Source organism: Poromitra crassiceps, assembly GCF_964638095.1.
Source record: "Poromitra crassiceps genome assembly, chromosome: 3".
Lineage (NCBI taxonomy): Eukaryota > Metazoa > Chordata > Actinopteri > Beryciformes > Melamphaidae > Poromitra > Poromitra crassiceps.
In genome coordinates, this window is record NC_139625.1 from 57243610 (window position 1) to 57265723 (window position 22114).

At 44.8% G+C, this 22114-nt stretch overlaps 2 protein-coding genes across 5 annotated transcripts in view; one reads left to right on the forward strand and one right to left on the reverse strand.

Moving 5' to 3' along the window:
• Window positions 1–3887, forward strand: part of LOC310773492 (RCC1 and BTB domain-containing protein 1-like) — a 40042-nt gene extending 36155 nt beyond the window's left edge. For 3 of the 4 annotated variants that reach the window (XM_083633381.1, XM_083633382.1, XM_083633383.1), the window contains exon 14: window positions 1485–3887. In XM_083633381.1, coding sequence (XP_083489507.1) covers window positions 1485–1625 — 141 coding nt within the window. In that variant the 3' untranslated portion in view covers window positions 1626–3887. The remainder of the gene's footprint in view (window positions 1–1484) is intronic. The other variant, XR_014552537.1, reaches the window with a different exon arrangement.
• Window positions 3888–7634: 3747 nt separating this feature from the next.
• On the reverse strand, window positions 7635–10631 carry LOC310773178 (regulator of G-protein signaling 22-like; the record flags this gene model as incomplete). Its single annotated transcript, XM_083633086.1, has 1 exon — window positions 7635–10631. One exon carries the CDS (start codon window positions 10629–10631, stop codon window positions 7635–7637), a length of 2997 nt encoding a protein of 998 aa, XP_083489212.1.
• Between the last annotated feature and the right edge of the window lie 11483 nt (window positions 10632–22114).

The window sequence follows — 22114 nt, forward strand, 5'->3', positions numbered from 1 at the left end:
TCATTTTAACACGTTCACTGCCATTGGCGAGTTGACTCGTCAAAAAAAATCCAACGGTTGACTGCCATTGACGAGTCAAGTCGTGGGCATTGATCCACGGTGGGACGTGGATCAACGCCCCCCACGTCTCCTATAAAAATATGGGAGCCACCGAACGTGTACAACCCATTCCACCGACCCACTAAGTGGCGACAGTGCTCTCCAGACTAGAAAAAGCCGAGCCAAAACTGCAGGGGAACGCGCGAGGAAACCATTCTCATACTGTAAAATGGATTGGCGAAAACGCTTTCGCGCATTATCGCGCTGGGAGCTGGCGGTGGGGGATTGCAAATTTGCATAATAGATTATGCGTGCAACACACTTTGAAACACCGGCAGAAAGCCCACAATCGCACGCAGCTTCATTCCAGCTGAGCTCACAACCGAAACGACTCATGCAGACTCGCCCAAAGAGCAGCCGCCAGCAGCCAGGCAGCACAGACAGGCAGAGCCTCGCTTGTACCGCTGCAGCCACGGAGAGAGGAGAACACACACGGAGGGAGGAGTTTGAAGGAGAGGGGGGTTTCCTGCTGCTATGGAGGAAATTACTGTTCAAAACTATTGTTTAGATGTCTGACGTCTTACGCCAAAAATAAATGGTTAAAGTGACTGTTCTATCGAATTTCACAAAAAGCCATTTATCTCAGCATAAATTTTCAGACGCTGAAACCATGCTGTATTCTACTGCTAATGCCTACATAACTACTAACTCTACAAACTAACTCTTTTAGACAGAGAAAGCACACATTCTATTAGTTCTTTTGAGATAATTTGTGTTCACAATATCTTAGCAGAAAAGAATCCTCGGCTCTTGAAAGATGAGCCAGAATCCTCAAAAAAAAACCTTGGCAGAACCTACCTACAGTATTGAAAAAAACGGCTGGCAGTGAATGTGTTAATAACAAAATGTAATAACTAATGTAATATTTTTTCACTTCCATTCACTGAGCCTCCCCTGAAACTGTTTGGAGCCTTCCTGGGGAGGCTTGCCTCCCACTTGAAAAGCTCTGTGATAGGGGATTCACAATTAGACCCAACAATGTAATAATAAATAGAAGTTCAGTAACAACACATTCTGACTGTGTGGAATTCTGCTTATTTCTGAACCACAAAACTTTCTTGGAATGGCATTAGCTGCTATGTAAAATGTTATTTCAAAATGTCATTACAAAGTGACAGTGATATCATTTGGATGGAAAGCTTGTGAAATTGTGGTCGTCACGTCTCATTTGCGATTACTACAGCGGAATAAAATGGAGCTAATATCGCGATTCATTTTACTGTCCCACGATATGTATTGTCACATTGTATCGTGATCTATTGAGTTTTGATATATCCTATTTTCTTGTGCTTTGTCCTATATCCTATGTACATGTATTTTGCTCCTATGGGGCAGAGGGGAATTGGATGTAGTCTAATCATATCTCATGTTATCTGTGTATGCAGGACCTGGAGGAGTTCTGTTTTCGCTTTTGCGTGAACCACCTGACCCAGGTGACTCAGACCGGGGCTTTCTGGCAGGTGGACGGAGGGATGCTCAAAGAGTTCATCAGCCGAGCCAGCCGCTGTGGAGCCTTCAAGAACTGAGTTCCCACACTTCCCGGGACACTTGGAAATAATGTAAAGAAAAAGAAAAGAATATATATGTAATATTTATCTATATATTCTGACCAAGACTCGAGCAGACAGGGTTATGGACCAAGTTTATTAGCAGGGTCACTGAGGAACATAGAGGCTCCTGAAGGCTCTGTTGTCCTGCTCACATTCCTGTTGATGCAACCCATGAGGAAGAGGAGGAGCCTCTTTTTCACCTGCTGCTTCACACATTTGAACTGTGATTTATCTCAGTATACGCACAAGCCGCATCAGAAGTGAAATCCACTACTGCTCATAATTTCCCCCAGTATTGAAGAACTACTTTCTTTTCATTGTGCTGACACTAGGCTGAAGGAGTTTATCTGTGTACCAGCTTTTCCCCCTAGCACCCCTGGGTGCATGGACTTCACGCGCCATGGATCTCAAATCAGTGCTTTGGCTGTTTCCTTTGGAGCTGCTGGTTACAAAGTCAACTGTGGTGTCTAGTTTTTTCCTTGCACTACACCAAATTCTTGACTATTACTGGGGGGGGGGTTAATGGTGTGGCCAGTGCTCAAATTTCAAATTCTAAACCCCTTCCTTACCACTGTCACCCTTCCTTTACCCTCTGGAAAAGTCCATGCGGAGAGAGCAAAGAAAAGACCTGGAAGGAAAAGGCAACAAGGAAAGTTGTATCCTCATATCCTCGAGTCACATCCATTCTACATCTATTTGCAAGCAGTCAATTGATATTGATATCTCTGATATTGTCAGGTGAGAAATCTAATTTTAAAGTTGCAGTCATTCCAGATCATACTGTGAATCATTATGGTCACTTTGGTTGTGATTTTAGTTGTTATATGAAGTGCTTGAATTTCAAATTCCTTTTCTTGATTTGCAGCATTTTCCATTTGTTCATTAAGTCTGCGTTTATTCAGCATCCTCCGTGAGCAGAAAAGGTTGGATCTTTCGTTCTACTCTGCTTAAACTTCCTGTTTATAGCATTTTAAGAAGCCACTGTTGCTTAGTGCTTTATTTTCAATACCACAACGATAAGTAGAAATCATACACAGAGGTGGAAGTGAACAATTTGACAGGAAAATTAAAGAAAATTAGAAAACTTGGATATATGCAAGGAATGACAAACTTGTTAGAAAGTCTACAAAAGCCAGACATAACATCCAATGCACTGTTACTTTATTAGCAACTTTTTTCTCTCTCTCTTTACTTTTAGTGCCAGTTTGGTGAAACTTACTATTCGTAGACCTCGAGTGTGAGCACTTTAAATTCTTAGTACAACAAATTGGCCCAAGCTGACTGTATTTTCAGTCACCCTGTATACTTTATACTGCATACTGTGATTGCCAACTTTTTTCTGTGCAACGCAAAGACAAAAAAATAAAAAATAGACCGCACCAAAATATTGTTTGAGAATGTCATGCATAGCCTCATATGATCTTACAAATTAGCTCCAAGCCGCCAAACGCACTGAGATCAAACTAATACATTAGAGGAAGGTTGGAGTCTGGTCAAATGTATTTGAACATGATTTTCACAAAAGGTGAAGCAAAGTAAGCCAAGGAAGTCAGGTTATAGCTACATGTATAGCATCCCATTGTTTTTCTATAGTTTGGTCACTATGGTAGATACATTGGTGTGGGAAATGCACTGAAACTACAAAAGATGCTGTGTAATGCTAAAGCAATATTATATATATAGTACAGTAGATACGGGGGGAGGTATGGGTCAATTCAGCTGGCAAGGTGAGGGCAATTTCTGTTTCTTCTGTTCACTTTCTATTTCTTTCTGCGTGATGCAGCAAAACACGACAAACTGAAACTGCATATTTAAATATTTATAGTTTGTTCAGTATCATTTTCTGTGGCACTGATGCTTTAGTGGAGTGCCAGAGAAAATTAGACAGGTTTACACTTTTCCTCTTGTGTTTTATATTGAACAAAATGATAACTAGCAAACTGGAAAAACCTTTTTTTTTTGCATACTGTATGTGGAAATTGCATAGTTCCAGTTTATAGCATCAAATTGAGTGCAATGCTTTAAAACCAATAGCATAACTTAAGGGTTGTACTTTGAGGTGACCAACTTTGAAATCGTGATTTTTTTTATGACTGCTTTGTTGCTTATTGAGTTGTTCTATGACTGTTAAAGATTATTTGCTGGTGCAAATGGGAAAATAGTTATTGCTTTTACATTCTTTTTATTTTTGATAGTCAGTTATGGGATGACATGTTTCTGAAGTTTAAAGTAAATTGATGCAATAAATAAATTGATTTGTTAACAGTCCTTTATTATATTTTATACTGCAGCAGTTCCCTCTTTCTAAATTCATTATTATTTTGTACATACAACTTTATACTACCATATTTAAATTGACATCAATATGTGACATTCGTGGCATGGCACAATTCAAAACGGGATAAATACATTTTTCTGGCCGTTGACCGTCCTTCGATAGTGAATGGAGACAGCAGCGACAGTGGAACACGCGCGCATGAACACACTGTCAGACAGGGGAGTGGGGGAGAAGAGTCAGACCTCCGCAAATCTGCACCACTTCAACATCTGGGTGTGACCCCCCCATCCAAGTAGGTTCGTTTGGCCATGGGTCCACTGGTTTCTTCTCTCTTCTGTTGTGGCAGGAAATGACAGTAGCCAACATGTTGCAGTCCATCCTGTAGTTTAGTGGTCTGTCATATGATATTCCCTGGATGCAGGCCAGTTGTGCTGCAGCCAAAATATCAATACATCAGCAAGCTTAGTGCTAACCCAGTTCTCTGTCCACTAAATATAATAGGGTTTCACTGGCTATAAAGCTGTGACTCGACTTAGTATCCAATTTGTTGGTATCTTGTTGCCAGCAGAGAGTGTTTGTTCCACTGAGCTAAACATGTTTAAAGTTATATTCTGAGGTTTTCATATAAATAAATGATCTGTTTTGCTGTTCTATCTCTGACTGTTATAACACTATAGGACAAATCAGTGTGACATCACAACCACCCAGAAATGCGGAACCCCGCGGCAGTTAACTAGTATGAGTTGTGCCAAACAAACGTTAATATCTCAAAAACTACGTACATCACATTGCTTATGTTTTGACATTCTGAGTGAGAGCAGAAAATTGCCAAAATCCCAAAATTGAAGATGACCAATTCCTGATTCCTGTGGTCACTTTGCACCTTTAGTCCCAGAAAGTCAGCCTGGACATTGTCTATATTAGAGACTTAGGTCTTCTATTTCTAGCCTTGAAAGAAACTTGACCACGTTCTACAAATCTAGATAGAACTGTGCAGGATCATAAATGTGACAGTCAGTATGGAGTGGATTATGGGTTAGGTTTCTCCTCTGGGACCGAGGTGTGCTGGTCATGCTGAGAAAGTTACCTTCCAGGGTTAGGGTAGGTTTCTCCTCTGGGACCCACGAGACTTTCCTCCTACAGTGTGACTGACTGTCTTAGAGGTCAAGTGTGTGGTGTGTGTATGTGCTCATGCAAATTGGCTAAAAGGGGGCAGTGAGGGGCAAATTGCAGGATGGCAGAGGAAGAATAGGGTGGGCTACCATCCTGCATTTGGGACACAATGAATTCTTCCATATTCCCCAACAAGGGTGGGTTAGTGAGGATCGGTACATGCGTGTATTTAAATACTGACTTGCATAATTAGTGGTATTAGTTACCATACCTTACTTAGGAGATGAATTTGAGTTTTATATTACTAGAAATCTTGCACGAGTGAAGACTCTGGAGAATGCATGTGACATCAGTTGAGCAATTGTGCGCCATCTGCCCTTCAATCACAGTTGCTTGATTGACATCACTGATGACATCACAACTGCCCGAGTGACATCACAGTTGGGCAAATGTGCGTGCGACATCGGACCTTCAATCACAGTTGCTTGAGTGACATCACAACTGTGACATCATAACTGCTCGAGTTACATCACAGTTGGGCAATTGTGCACCGCACCAACTTTTGCCCAGGAAGTGATGATGTCACTTTCGTGACACAAAACGTGACTTACACCGCTACCCACCTCACTGATGATGTCACGCCACTTTGGTGCCTGACACGGCCCCGCCCACTTAGCCAATACACCGCTACCCACCTCACTGATGATGTCACTTTTGTGACTGACAGACAGACACCGGGACACCGCCCACCCACTTAGCCAATTTGAACTAAAGAAGATTTACATGAATACATTTGGGTATTAAATATTTTTTTGCTTTTGCATTTTTGGCTAAGGTTGAATTTGGTCTTCAATTCAAGCTTATTTCCACATGAGAGCCACCTTTGTATTAGTATTGTATACGGACAGACCCTCTTATGTTTGTCCGTATGTCCCCACAAAAGAAAAAAGAAAGAAAATGGCCAGGTCACTGATGATGTCACACCGATGACAACGAGGATTGTGGTCATGAGTGATGTAATCAGTGATGTCACTCAAGCAGTTGTGATGTCATCAGTGATGATGTTATCAATGATGGTACACTAGCAATTGTGATGTCATCAGTAATGATGTCATCAGCGATGTCAGTCGAGCAAATGTGATGTCATCAATGATTTTGACAGCATCTAAGCCACACCGTTGTTGGATGCAGAGGCTTGTTTTATCGTTAACATACTATTTCTTTTCTTTTTATCTCTTACAGAAACAAACACACACGCACACACACACAGACACACAATCCAGTATTAAAGCGTGGTAAAGATAATTGTAGAAATAAAAAGTATATAATAAAAAATGAATAAATCTTATGCATGGGATCCTGTACAAGAGGGTCTATGGAAGGCCGGCCGGGCGAATCACCCGCCGCCCCTAACCTCGTCGAGGTAAGCCAGAAATGGGTCCCAAAGGACTAGAAATCTCTTTAGTGAGTTGGTCCTCAGGAACCTGAGTCTCTCCATCCGTATAACAGAGAGCATATCTGCCAGCCACTGCTGAAAAGAGGGTGGAGAATGAGTTTCTTGGCAACGATTGTCCCGTGTCAGAGATTGCTGCAGAGCTGTAGGTAATAGTAGCATACTATTAAAATAGGGCAGTGATGATGTCATCAGTGAGTGACACAATTGCTCACTATTGCAATTGCAGATGACACACACCGACTGAGTTGATTGAGTGATGTCACGTGAACAAAGTTAAAACGAAGTTTATTGAGCGTGTTGCAGGCTGGAATTAATATACACATTGTGAATAGTATAATACAGTTAAGAAAGAAATTAGACACAAGAGTAAAAGTAATTTTATTTAATCTTGTATTTCATTATAATGCACTATTTTGTGGTTTGATTGAACTCTTAGTCATCACTAAGAGTTCAATCAAACCACAAAATAGAAGAGAACATGTACTATCTCTTTATCCTAAGGAAGAGTGTTGAGTGTGTGTACGTACATGCCTTGCCTTGCCTTGCGTCTCCATGTCCGGTGGCTTCAGAAAACGAAGTCAAAACGAAAACTAATTCTGTCAAGTTTAATGAATGAAACATTAGTTGTGATTACCAACATGGTACATTAGTCTTCATTGAGGTTCTAGTCTTTTTGGCAAATACAAAATGAATGAAAATACATTTTGTTTGTAGCTATGATTAATGACTACCAACTCCATTGTTTTGCTTTGCCTTTTTGCAGACATACTGTAAGGTCCAAACCTAGTATCAGGCTTGATTTACACTGACACAGAAAAACTGATTTTTTTAAACCCAGATTTGCTGTTTGTCACTGTTTGTCACTTCCTGTGTAAGTCCACCCCTCAGCCTTGTACCTCATCTCCAGCAGCTCTGCTCTCAGTTCTCACTCGTCCTCTGTGCTCTGCTAATGGTGTCAGTCTACCTCTCCAGTGTTCATGTCAACGCTGTGCTCAGCGCTCAGTCATTAGAGTCAATTCAGCCTAATAGCTGTTGTACATTATGTGTTTTGGGAGAGTGAAGGGAGGGCTGTGCTCGCTGCCTGCTGACTTCAGACTGTGACTAGGGGAGGAGTCTCAGGGTGTGGAGGGGAGGAGTCTCAGGGTGTGGAGAACGAGGCCTCCAGCTGACTCTGCCTCCTCAGCAGCACCTCCTCTCTCTTCAAAGCCTCCATGTACTTGGAGTAAGACCACACCACTTTCTTTCTGGGAGAACGGCCGCTGCTGCTCTGTCTGCTCCTCAGCTCATCTTCTCTCTCTCTGTCCAGCTCATCTTCCTCTTCCTCATCTTCCTCTGCCCCACTGGATTCTTGCCTCTTGAGCTCCTGCTGGGCGAGGCGGAAGTGGAGGAAGAGGTCCTCCTCCTCTTCCTCCTCTTTCTTCCTCTGTCTCTGTAGCTTGGCTCTGTGTTTGACTTGTTTCTCCTGCAAAAGAGGCAGGAGTTGCTCCTCCCGGACGCTGCTCCTCAATGCCTGGAATAGGGGCCACAGCTTCATCAACTCATTGAACACTAACATCTGTGCCTCCCTAAAGATGTAAGGCCCCAGCTTATGGCGGTTCTCCAGAATGCATCTGGCCTGTTTAGTGGGAATGTCTATCTGCAGGGTGGGCGGCATGGAGGATTTGATGAAGCATTCGATGATGGTGGAGATCTTGTCCTGGATGATGGCCTCATCGCTGTGGGAGTGACAGAGATCCTTGTACCTCTGGACCTCTAGCCAGAAGCGCACATCATTCTCCATGAAGTCTCCCTTCATGGAGACAAAGTGCTGGAACTGCAGGCAGGTGACGGGGTTGATGAGAATCTGTCGAAATACCAGGATCTCCTTGGTGGAACTCAACCACAGCCCCTCGGCCCGCTTAGAGGCTTCTCTCCTCCTCTTCTGGTAGGCCTTGTCCTTCTCTGCAGCTTGGGACTTGAGTGTCTGTCTCTCTATGAAGTCTGCTGTGGCCAGAAACAGAGGCAGCGATGTCTTCTCAATATGGCTCCTGACGATGTTCTGGATCTTCACAACTACCGGGTTGGAGAGACGCTCGTTTCTCAGCCGCTCCAGTCCACCTGCCAGACGAATTATGTCATTCCGCTCCTCTGCTGAGGCTGGGCTGTCGGGGCCAAATAAGTACTTCCTGGTGAGGTATTTGGCTGCGATGTGAGACGACTTCTCCTTTCTGAGGGCCTTCTGCTTCTGAGGAATCCTCCTGTACTGCTCCATGTCCAGCCAGCAGCTCACGGGAAAACTGGCATCGTGGTCCTGGAGGAAGGAGAGGAAGTGCGGGATCTCATCTGGGTGGCGAAGAAAGGAACCCAGATGGTATCCTTGGTAACGTGGAGAGACATTTGACCAGGGGTCAGACTGATGGCTGTCTATGGACACCCCTTCCTCCCGAAGGGGTGAAAGGGGATGATGATAAGGAGACTTGCATTGGTCTGACTCCTCATACAGACTCTGCAGCTCCTTGTACTCCTCACTGCCCACCTGGCGTACAGACTGCTGCACAAACACCTGCTTGTAGGACCCTTTATCCCTGGCAACCAAAAGTGCCCATGGCTCCAAGAGGAGTGTGAGGCTGTGCTCCTCCACCCAATCATACAGCTCCTCAAAAGCGGGCATCAGTCGGTGGTATATGTCCCTCCTGATCTCCTCATCTACACAAATACTCCTCCTGTCAGAGCTGCACACATAGGTGGCGTAAAGGAGCTGTGCATGTCTCTGTACTCGGTAAGTGTCCAGTCCGTCCTGGTAGAACAGCTGATGGTAGTGCTGCAAGTCAGTCCAGCAATTCACTGCATTCTCCCACAGCTGGTTTCCAGATTGTTCACAGAAGTGTGTGAAGTGTAAACCAGCCCTGGAGTCAACATAGAGAGCCTGTAACATCCGTTCCATTGTAGTGCTGCTACCGAAATGTAACGGTGTGTGGGCAGTGTGGGGGGATGTGGGCAGGCAGTTGTCAAGCCAGAGCTGGGGCAGGGTTATACAGCCGGGATGGGGGGCTACCCCTGTTGGAGGCCTCAGGTGCCTCTCCGTCCACAGCCCCAAATGAGGGGATTCATCACTGCCGTCCTGAACACACCGGGACATCCAGAACCTGGGAGCCCAGTAGAAGAGCAGAGCCTCAGTGACGCAGGGCTGCACCAAGCGTAGTTTCTCCTCTGTCCAGCAGCGGGGGATGGTGAGGCCCAGCCTGGAGAGCAGTTGCACATTCAGTCTGCTCCGACTACTGCTCAGGTAGCGGCTTCTCATCAGGATCAAAAGTTTGCTCTTCCGCTCCTGGCGCTGCGTAGCCTTTAGTCTCTCTACATCCATCCAGAGGTGAAGCAGCTTCTCTCCCTGCGTTCCTCGTAAAAACTCCTTGAACTCATCCAAGCCCTGTCTACTGCCATGGAAAAAGGCACCATGGTAACAAATATCAAGGACATTTTTCTGGTCTGCGCCCCCACTCCCCTCCTCCTTCAAATTATGTATCTGCTCTTCTGACTTGCAGCCAGGGGTGTTTGTCTGACTGTATTCAGCAGTTTCTTTCACTGCATCTTTGATCACTTGTTGAACTACTGTTGAAACATTCTCTTGAGCATGTGAGCATGTTAGGGCCTGCAGGACATTGTTATTTTCCTTGTTCATTTGGGGGGAAGAGTGAGAGTCGCCATCCTTCTTCTGGATAGAGAGGCTGGGGTCCCACTGAGACAGCAACTTGGCTAGTGTGTATTCAAAGTAGCAATCACTTTGGATGAATGAGGGGAACCTTTCTTTCATGATCCATTGAATGCCTTGCTCTCTGTCCAGACAATGGACAGTGTAGTGGTTGTCTATTGGGGGGCTTCTGGCCAGCACTGTGTGGTCATCAGTGAGCTGTGATTTACTGCGGCGAAGCACTGACCTGAACCTTCTGGAGATGCACTCTACTGCCTCAATCACCGGCTCAAACTCCCCGGTCTGCTGGTTGTACAGCAAAGCATCTTGAAAGGATGGCAGACTCAAGAAATCATTGAAGAAGTGTACCAGTATATAATCAGAGGCCAGACAGTGCACAAAGTTACCAGCAGTAAGATGGGGAAACTCTGCACCCCTGAAGAATTTTCTTCTAAGGGGTGCTAGCATTTTGAATTTCAACAAGACAGTCTAATAACGGCATGGCTACGCCACGCCGTTATTGGACTCGGTGGCTTGGGCTTGGTCGATGCTCTATGTTGTTGTTGTTGCAGGTTGAGGCTGGGCTTTGGCTGGGCTATGTCTTCTTCTTCTTATGGCTTTCTGGCAGACTGGATGCCTTGCGGCACATTGGCTGGGGTATCAGCAAGAGTCGTCCAAGTTATAACCTCAGCAGGGAAGGATTTATGACATCACTGATGATATCACAATGTCTGACTTAATCAGTGGGTACCAGTGATTTATGACATCACTGATGATGTCACAGATGATGTCACAATGTCTATGCACAAAATATGGAGGACCCCTTGCTCAGGAGGGATGAGGAGTGGAGGAACATGAGATGAGGTGCAACAGTCAAGATTGAGGAGGTGTGAGAAACACCAGAAACTTGAAAGAATGATGATGTCATAGATGACTGATGTAATCTCTGTGGGGACATAGAACCATGTATGACAGCATCGGCAACCTGGCCACTTTCTTTCTTTCGGGGAACAGACATACATACAGTACATACATACATACATACATACATACATTACATAGGCTAGTAGGCTACATACACATATACACCTCTTTACCTCTGTGTACATACATACACAGAGGTGGAAAGAGTAGCCTACTGACAAATCCTACTCAAGTACTATTGTTACTTTAGTGAAAATTAAGTCAAATTAATTTTAACTCAAAGTATCCTATTTAAAAGTACTCAAAGTACTCGAGTAAAAGTAGCCTCAATTTGCGTTAGCCTACTACTTAAATGTTTGATATTATTTCCCCAAATACATTTCACACATCAGCGCATTACCAGTGTTACCTAAGCTGTCCCTGGTCTTGTCTGTCTTGTCCTACTGAACAGCTCATTCAGATGCGGCCAGGCCCTGGCTGACCATCCCTGGCCGCCAGCTGATGCTTAGTTTGGCGATTTACTCAAGTATGCGTATTTACCATACGTTCATCTGTTAACCCCAAACACATGTTAGAATCTAACATGGGGGTTCCCAAACCTTTCCATGCCAAGGCCTTCCATATAGCATTAGCCTTTTTCCATGCCCCCCTATTGGGAAAATGGCAAAAACCGCATCAGAATATACTTACTTTTATTAATGTAATAACATAATAATTACATTTGTATCGCAAATCTTTTCTCATTTCTTCAATATTTCTGTTTTCTGTTATAAACATTGTTCCAGACTATTACCCACACCAGGGGGAAATGACAATGAATAGGATGATGTTTTGATTGGCAGGCAATTGGACAGATGGGCATGGCAAATTGCCAAAGACCCCACCCACCCCCTCAACAGTCTGTTCACCCTCCTGCCCTCCGGCAAGAGATATCGCAGCATCCGGAGCAGATCAGCCCGGTTCTGCAAGAGCTTTTTCCCACACGCCATCAGGCTCCTTAACGCCCTGTGACCCCCCCCCCCCCCCCCCCCACCCCACACACACACACACACACACACACACACTCACACACACTCGGACTTGGACTCTTTGATCCCTCACACACTACCATAGTTGGTAAACAGAGACTTTATTATGACCTTCTCTACCATCGTTGGTACTTTTTAATGTTTGTTTTTAATTTAGTTTTTAAATTAGAGTAGGCTATTTTTATTTATTTATGCTGTTTTTAAAAAGCTTTTTAGCATGTGCAATAATTTCCTTAAAGCACTTTATTTTTAATTTACTACCTTTATTGTCGGTTGTCAGTAGCCTACTTCTCTTGAAATTGCACTATTTGTGGGCTAGATGCAATCGTCATTTCGTTTCTGCCGTGCCTTGTGTATTGCTTAAATGACAATAAAGCTGAACTTGAACTTGAACTTGAAATTCAAGATTCAAGATTTTTATTGTCACTCCGTAGTACAAGTATCACGTGTGAAATTATTGTGCTGTAGGCTCCATTACAACATAGTGCAAAAAAAATAAAAATAAAAACAAGAGGCAACAAGCAATAAAGCAGTAATACTCGCCATAGACAGTGGCGTATTCACTGCACATATGTGCAAATGGCATGAACATACTTTAAACACAATTAAACATAATAAAATTCTGTTAGGTGCAAATAGCATATACCTAACATACTATTGAACATTAGTCATACGTGATGGTAGCAGCTGCAGTGCGGTACAGTACGGCTACTACACTATTTGTATATGTTAAGGAGTCTCGTGGCCTGCGAGAAGAAACTGTCCCTCAAGCGATTTGTGCGTGCTCTTAGGACCCTGTATCTCCTCCCTGAGGGTAGCAGGGAGAACAGACTGTTGTGGGGGTGGTTTGTGTCTTTGATGATCTTCAGGGACCTCCTGAGGCATGGCTGGTTATACAGTTCCTGCAGTTCTGGCAGCTCACATCCTGTTATGTGCTGGGCCGCGCGCCTCACCCTTCTTAGCGCCCTGCGGTCCATGGTGGTACAGTTCCCGCAGCCAGTCAGCAGGCTTTCAATGGTGCCTCTGTAGAAGTCCCTGAGGATTTTTATGTGGAAGGAAAGGATTCAATATTTGTTAATACTAGCCTACACTAAATTTAATTATAAAATATAATACAAAATATTATTTAGGCCTATTTATTATACTGTAGTATTAACAAATATAACTGAATCATTTCCTTTCACATAAAGATTTTTTTTAAGCTTTTCCATTAATTTGCTGAGGCCCCCCTACCTCCTGGCGCCCCCCCCCCCTCTTGAGGGGGGGGGGGGGGGGCTATCATTGGGGGGCTATCCCCCCAACCCCTTTCCCCTCAGGAGGTTTTTTTTTCCTCCCACCAGGCCGTTATTGAAAATAAGAATTTGTTCTTAATTAACTTGCCTGTTTAAATAAAGGTTGATGATGATGTTAGATGACTATGTTAGATGACTGGATTTTTTTAAGGGAATACCCGGAAGTCTTGTGATGTATAGCCTATCAACGGTCTATAATTGTTTCTGCCTTGAGATAGGGCAGTCTGTCGGTCGTCACTCTCTACTGCAGGTGAAGAAGTTGAGTCCAGCAGCTCCTCATCAGCAAGGTGAAGAAGAGGAGGAGAGAGAGGAGAGGAGACAGACAGACAGACAGCAGCATCTTGGTGCATTGTGGAGCTTATGATTATTGAGAAACACGGATAAAATATTCATTAGGACGTAGGCTACAGGACTTTTTTTTTCTTCTTTTAAGAGAAAACCAGAGACAGAGAGCACTGTGTGATTCACCTGGCCGCTCTGAATGACTAGAACGCGGCTGGATTGAATAGGATTCTGCATTCTAGTGTGCTGTGTGTGTGTGTGTGTGTGTGTGTGTGTGTGTGTGTGTGTGTGTGTGTGTGTGTGTGTGTGTGTGTGTGTGTGTGTGTCTGTGTCTGTGTGTACGTGCGTGCGTGCGTGCGTGCGTGCGTGCGTGCGTGCGTGTGTGTGTGTGTGTGTGTGTGTGTGTGTGTGTGTGTGTGTGTGTGTGTGTGTGTGTGTGTGATTGCTGGAAAGGAGCCCCCTGGCCGCTGCAGTGCTCGCGTGCTGTAGGCTACGCTTCCAGGGACGCCACGGGCTTGCTCATGGACACGGACACTGACGCACTAATATGCAATGGTTTTTCGTGCAGAAGCCTCCTGCAGCTGCCGCGTACTACCAACTTCACGCTAGCGCTGCCGCATGCCTGTGCGCCGCTTCTCCGCTCCCCTTGCCGCGCGGGAGACATCTGAAGAGGAGCGCTGCCCGGGGGCTTTTGACGGTGACGCTGCGGCGGCCGGGCGGCAGCAGCAGCAGCAACGACCGCTCCACTGCAGCGGTTGCTCTTTTGCCGCACGACGACAGCGACAACTCCGCGGAATACGTGCGGCTGCTGCTCTCCGAGCTTGCGGAGGAAGACGAGCCGGGGACCCTGCTCTCACTCTGGTCTATGGTGCAGATCGTGGGGGCGAAGCACCGCAAACAGGGGGCCGCCTCAGCCCCCATGCGGTACAGGTGGAATTTTAGCTGGCTGCCGCATCCGGAGCGCCTCCTCTCCCCCCCCACCTCCTCCTCTTCCTCCCCCGTCTCGGCCAAATCCATGCGGTTTATTTGGAGCAACATTTTCAGCAAAGGATCGCATATGCTGCAGTGTCTTTGTGGCAGGAGCCTCAAGAAAAACAAGAACCCAACTGGTGAGTTCTGTGTGTGTGTGTGTGTGTGTGTGTGTGTGTGTGTGTGTGTGTGTGTGTGTGTGTGTGTGTGTGTGTGTGTGTGTGTGTGTGTGTGTGTTGCGTGCGTGCGTGCGTGCGCGTTCGTGTGAGAGAGAGAGAGGGAGGGAGGGAGGGAGAGTTGGCGCTGTCCCTATACTATAGTGCTGAATCCGCATCAGTGTGTTGTGGTTTACTGTCCGCTCGCTGTCTCTCTCTCTGTCTCTGTCTCGCTCTCTCTCTCACACACACACACACACACACACACACACACACGTGTGTGTGTGTGTGTGTGCGTGCGTGCGTGCGCGCGCGCGTGTGCGTGCGTGTGCGTGTGCGTGTGTTTGTCAGTGGGTGTGTGTTCCCCCTGAGACTGCTGTGCTGTTCGACTGCTGTTGGTGTTGCTCTGCAATCGCAGTTGTGCAGCAAGTGAGCGCACTGGAAGGGGGGGGGGGGGGTGCTAACTTATTAGCACAGATAGCTATACAGTTCCAGTACTTGTGCATGTGAGAGCAAGCGTGCGTGCCTGGCAGAGATGCTGCAGAAAATCCAGGCTGTGAGAACAATAAGTGTGATGCCAGAGCTGCTTGTATCATAATCCTATAGGTACAGCTAGTCAACTTCCCCATCTTGTCCAATTTCATCTACAGTATGTGCCAGCCCAGATGTGCCAGCTGTGAGAGTTATTAACAGGCAGAGGAGTAGCCTAGAGGTATGTAATCCAAGTTCGAAGTGCAGTTTAATTTCCCATCAAGACGTTGCTTGCTCTCCAGAAAGTATGGTTGAATTTTGAGGTTGTGTGAAATAATGAGCAACATTTAGTTCCATTTCCCAACTTGAAACTCTTGTTCCTATAGCTTACTTTGATATCCATCATGTTTCCCCCCTAGATCCCCATTAGTCTCTTTCTCTGTTCTCTGTTGTGCCTGTCGGTCAGACAGAGGTTGACACTGACAATGCATTAGAGTGTTGACACTGCATTGAGAGGGGTGACATTCTATATTGACATGGTGTCAGGGAGTGGCCTCTGTATCTTCATCATGGTGTTTCGGGGTCAACAGGCCCCATGTTGCCTGCATGGGTAACTCGCTGAGGCCGATCTATATATTACCTTATTCACTGCTGTTACGTTTTGGCCATTGCCTTTCTCAACTATAACTCTAATTTTGGCATTATCCTGCATAGACCATTAGCTATTTCCTCTTGCCGTGCTAGCCTTTTATCGCGGTACTAGAGTAACGAATGACTGAGTCCTTATGAGTCCTGAGTTGTTGTAGTAAGTTGGTTAAACTCACTCCCCAGTATAAAGGCCCGTTAACCAGCTCTGCCGAGGGAGCTTTGCTCTAGTGGTTAGCGCGTGCGCTTTGGAAGCGGGAGGTTGGCGGATCGAATCCCGCTGCACTCCTGGGCAACCCCTTAACATTTCCTGCCAGTGCTGTCAACACAAAGGAGATGGCACTATTGACCTTATGATTTGCCCATATCAGGACGCTTCTGCATAACGTCATTTTGTAATCGTTATTCCGTTTGAGACCCGGAAGTAGATTACTCCTACCTTTATCATTTTTAGACTTGCCAAAAAGCTGTTTTCAAGCAAAAAACCCCCAAACTGTTATAAAGTTTTAATATTTTTTCAGATGAGAACCTAACATATTCCAAATATGTGACCAGTTTATTAACGCCTATTTGGAATTTTTTAACGAGCAGTGAGGAGCGCTGGCTGTGACCGGTTGGACTAGCTAGTATCTGTCAACCCCTACTGGCAGTGAGAAAACACTGTCGACGTGCTTTTGTAACTAACGTTAAATGCCGACTGGGTACAGCCATCGGCTCCTCGCAGCAGTAACACTATGAGCATGTAACTGAAGTTGGCCACACTCGCCCCAGTGTAGCTGCTGAATGTTGTCAAACTTCATTCATAGTTTAGGAAGATAAAAAATGGGCGTGGCAACGTAAGGTGAATATGTACAGTAGTAGGGAAGTATCCAGTTGCAGTTTTGGCCCATGCTGACTGTGACATGTCTGTCTCTCTATTTGTCTTGCTGTCTTTCATCATTTGTGGCATTGTTGCTTTAAACTGGCAGAGCTGTTAGCAGTGTGTAGTGCAATAACTTTAGGAGTCACACTCTGAACTGTGACCCAGTCTGCAGGTGACTTTTCAAAGCGCTTCCAATCAGACTACAGCTTTATGTGATGTGCGCACAAAGATGGAGGTTGGAGGAACAAACTCATCTTGTGTGTGTTTGAATTCTCAGAACTGTATGATATAACAGTAAAACGTTTGTAAAAAAGGGATGCGAAAACTCGCTGAAAAAAGTGATACAAGGGATAAAAACCAAGTGGATATTGTGACGGTGCCACTGCTATGGGGTCACGGACATTAAGTCTGTGTCTTCATCTTATAAGACGACGCTTCCTCTTATAAGATGACAGACACTTCTTTCTTTTTTCAGTTGGATTGAGTGATTACGAAGAACTGTCCCTCTGGATTTGAGCTGATGTGTTAAAAAGATAAAAGGCATGCATAGTTTCAGCGCCGCGGACAGCAACCGACATTTACAGCCTCTCTGCACGTCTCACTCTCTCTCACCTTGTCTTTCAGTACAGATAAGATACAATACGATAAGACATGATATGATACAATAAGACATGACAAAATACGATACAATATGACATAAGATGCGATACAATATGACATATAATATGATATGATGCGATACAATATGACACGATACGATGCGCTACAACTTTCTGTGGCGTGCTCTATCAAAATCAGTCGAATGTCGCAATAGCCCATTTCTAGATAAATGTGATTTTATGAGATTCATTTAAAGAGCATGATGCAGGTTAGACACCACTTTGCATTAATATGTGGGACTTTTATGTAGAAATTAGGATTCTCTTTTGTTTTTTCCCCACACATAGCTGCATCTAGACTGGTTTTTGTGAAGCATCTGCCACGCGCACATAAAAACCCTCAAATCTAGCAATAACACCTGTGACGATTTTAATACACAATAATCAATAAATGTTCCCTCGGAACATTACCTCCGTATGCCGACCGTCTGTCCCGGTCTGTCCACCCGTCGAGAGGCCGCTCACTACAGTACATCACCTCCACTCTGCAGCTAAAACTCCTCCCCTCTGTAGCTGAAACTGCTCTCCTCTTGACTTGAGCTCCAGCGAGTGCCACTTGTGTCCATCTCCGACGATAAAGTTATCCGCCTCAGACCATTCTGCAGCCGGCTTACACGAGCTGAGATGGTCGGTCCCTGTGACAGAGTCTGGCTCTCAAAATAGGATCAAGCTCGTGTCTAGTACAATCCAAACCTTGTCACAATAACACAGAACGTCTTTGCACAGGAATATCAAACAAGAAGCCACCAATATGGTCGAGAGCAGCTTACCTTCTAGCAGGCCGGGGCGATGACATCTAGACAGCCCGGCTTGTATGGCCAGCCCAGTCAGTAGTGTGGAGGCCAGATTCAGGCAGCCTCCGCTCATAAGACGCTTAGAAAAGAAAAGTCTCACACACACACACTAACACGTGAAAACAGAGGGAAAACTACGAGAGAACAGGGGCTCCAGAGAATCCATGGCTCGGCTTCAATCAATGGCAGAGAGGGGGCCTGCGCACCTGAAATGCCATGGCTATAATCTCTAAGCCACTCCCACTTCCTGTTTGACTCTCTGGGCAAAGACGTAAATTGACATATTATAATTAAACAAGAGGGGTCCCTGACAATCACATGTCAATCACATATCACTCTGTGACAGTCCCAAATTTATTTTTGCAAATAGGCGTTATTTTGAAAAACCGATTGCATATTGGCGGTCAACTAGTTTTTACTACTAGTTAGGTTTGACTACTGAAACGATAAAGTGCTATATTAACTATAGATAGAGCCCAAACTAAACAGAAAGTAAAAAGTTGCATTCTGGGCAGTGTCAAACTATCGTACCAGACAGAGGGTCAAAATGCTATTGGTTTTGGTGGTAAATTATCATATAAATACGATAATTATCGTACATCTGGTGTTTTGGAAAGTTTTCTGCTGTACACATTGACTGTATATTATTATTATTACAGATTCAGACAACTTTATTTATCCCAGAAGGGCAATTCAGTTTCACAGCCTACCCAACACCTTCAAAAGCTCACAGTGAGCTACAAACTTCAGACATGACAGGACGTAACGTAACACAGCATGACATAACATAAACAAACAAATAATGTCAGAGATAACAGATCAGCCTCATATAAACATGAACAAGAAATAAAAAGTATACATATATTTCTATATGTAAAGACATGAGAACATGTATAAGAAATAAAAGATATATACCGGTATCTATATATGTATGAACGAGCCTAACCTGTTCGTCACAGACAGGATACGTACAGCCTGTTGTGCGCTCATATAAGTGAAGGCATTCATTTAAAATGACTACTGTCTGTGTTTAACAGCCTGACAGCTGAAGGGAAGAAAGACTTGGAGTACCGGTTAGTTCTCCTAGGGGGCGCATAGTAGCGCCAGCCTGAGGGCATCAGAGCAAATTCACTGGACAAAATGTGGCTAGATTGTCTGATGATCTGTTTTGCCTTCTGCCTTCTCTCTCCCAGATGGAGCACAGGTTATTCTGCTGGACTCCAATAATCCTGGAGCAGACCTTGACTATAGCGTTTAGGCTATTCCTGTCCTTCACAGTCAACACGTTGAACCAGCAAATAAATGAAAAAGTTAAAAGACTTTCAATAAAAGATTGGTAAAAATTACAAAGAATGGTGTCACAGACATTGAAGGAACTGAGTTTTCGCATTAAGTGGATTCTTTGCTGACCACGCTTGACAATAGACTCTGGGCCCTATTCTCCCACAGGCCTTCGGCGCAAAAACTGGCCTTACACACAAAAAAACGTGCCTTGCGCCTGCCTCGGGAAGATATCAACATGGCTCTAGGCCGCCAAATGCGCTTTAGGCGGAATGGGCGTGGCGCACTCCCTGAATGGGCAAGAATGGGCGTTTCGGCCTTAAATACCGGCCTAATGATATCTTCCCACCTGGCGTAAATTTAGCGCTTTGCGCTTTTGAAAACCAGGCCTATTCAGTCCGCTGGTTGTGACCCAGTCTGCAGGTTGTGGCCCTTTCCTCTGTCCCTTCTCTCTGTGTCACTCCCTCTCTCTTACTCATCAGTCTGACAAGCACAATACGGACTGCTTGAAAAAAAGTTCGCCGGTTCTCTCTCTCTCTCAGAAAAAATAAGTTGTTCTACCGTAGATATTTTAACAACATGACAGTTTTTTCTAACGTGACAGTTTTGACTGAGCCCGTGACATTCAGAGGCTATTGCATCATCGTACCTGTGCAGTGAAGGAACGAGATCATTGTGGGCAAACATTCACTGCCTGCCTTCCCTGCAACAGCCAGACATGTGAAATCTCCCAGCATGCATTGGGCTTATCCATTTCGATAATAAATCGCATTGAAATTAGCCTAAATAGATAGAAAGGTACATGGAAATAGATCTAAATAATGTGTCATGTTCCCACAACATGCTATTGTAGAACATTTCAATATTGGACAAAATAAAATGCGAAATCCAAACACAACCCTATGTGAAACATATATGTCATCCTGGGCCTATATATATCCCTCATCGATTTAATGTGATTTACACAAGTGACAGCGTAACGCACTTCTACTGTCATGTGCTATACTGTGATGTCTGCTCCAATAACTTGGCCCTACTTCACATTTAGTTTTACAATAAAAACACATTTCTGCAATGACTTTACATAATGTAGGCTATATTTATGTGCATCATCCTACCTGTGCAGCAGGGGAGAGAAAACGATATCTTTCTGGACAAACTTTCACCAATCTAATTAATCTCATCATATAGGGATAGGCTATATTTTTCTAGCTGATGGGTTTAGAACATTCTTTTCACTTTGATCTTGCTATAGTGTAGCGTATTTACATGCTTGCAGTATTTAAACTGCAGTTAGATTGGTTTGAGAAGCATAATAATATGGAATAATAGCCTATATATGGAGACAGACAGACGGGATGAAGGGAGGGGGGGGAGCAGAGCGCTTGGCTTGTCTGGTTTTACTGGATTTCTCCGTTGAATTGGAGCTTAAAAGGCAAGCTTGTGACTCTTTACTGCACTTCTCCAATGAGCAGACGGTGCATAATTTTATGCTTAAAAGGCGTGGTTATAATGCTTGAGGCCGCGTGTAGCGCCGACACCAAGATATCGAGTGCGCTGGTCCACACCCACTAATCTGGGCTGCGCCAGGCCCTAAACGCAGTTTCTACGCCGATGCAACGATAGGGCCCTCTGTGTTCGCCTCGAACTTGAGTTGAGAGTCGAACACGGTTCCTAGATATTTGTATGTCTCTACGATTTCAACATCCACACCATGTATGATGCTAGCTTTTGGTTTGTCACAGTTTTTCCTAAAGTCAATAATTAACTCCTTGGTCTTGGCCACATTAAGATCAAGGAAGTTGTCATCGCACCATTTGACAAAGGCAGGAAGGGCATCTCCATGATCAGACTCTGAGCCCTCAAGAAGAGACAGTAGGGCAGTGTCATCAGAGTACTTCACAAGGAGACTGCCCTCCTGGAAGGACCTGCAGAGGTCTGTGAACAAAATAAAAAGCAGGGCAGAAAGAACACAACCCTGGGGCGAGCCAGTATTTGAAAACAATAAATTGGACATGTGTCCATTCACTGAAACCTGCTGGATTCTGTTTGTTAAAAAGTCCAAAAGTAACAATAAAAGCTGATCGGGCAAATTAAAATGAGAGGCAAGACGCTCAATCAGTAAGTACAGTAGCCCGTCACAGTGTGTCGTCACAGGTGTTATCTGCACAGATGGCTTTTTTTTTTACATGTGCATTATAATGCCACCTTTTTCCTCCATATTTCTGCCCTGGAGGCATGTTTTAATTTTGTTTTTGTTTTTTGGGCTTATTTTCATAAGAATCTTGAGTCCTAACTAAATAATTTTATTTTTTTTACCTGCACCACGCTCTTTAAGATTTAATATTGATGTGCAGCGGTAGATTCCCTGCCTACCATCACAAGGGTCGCAGGTTCGAGCCCCCGTGTTACCTCCGGCTTAGTCGGGTGTCCATATAGGCACAATTGGCCGTGTCTGTGGGTGGGAAGCCAGATTAAGGGTATGTGTCCTGGTCTGCTGCACAAGTACCTCCTCTGGTCGGTCGGGGCGCCTGTGGGGAACTGGGGGGAATAGCATGATACACCCACGCACTATGTCCTGCCAGTGAA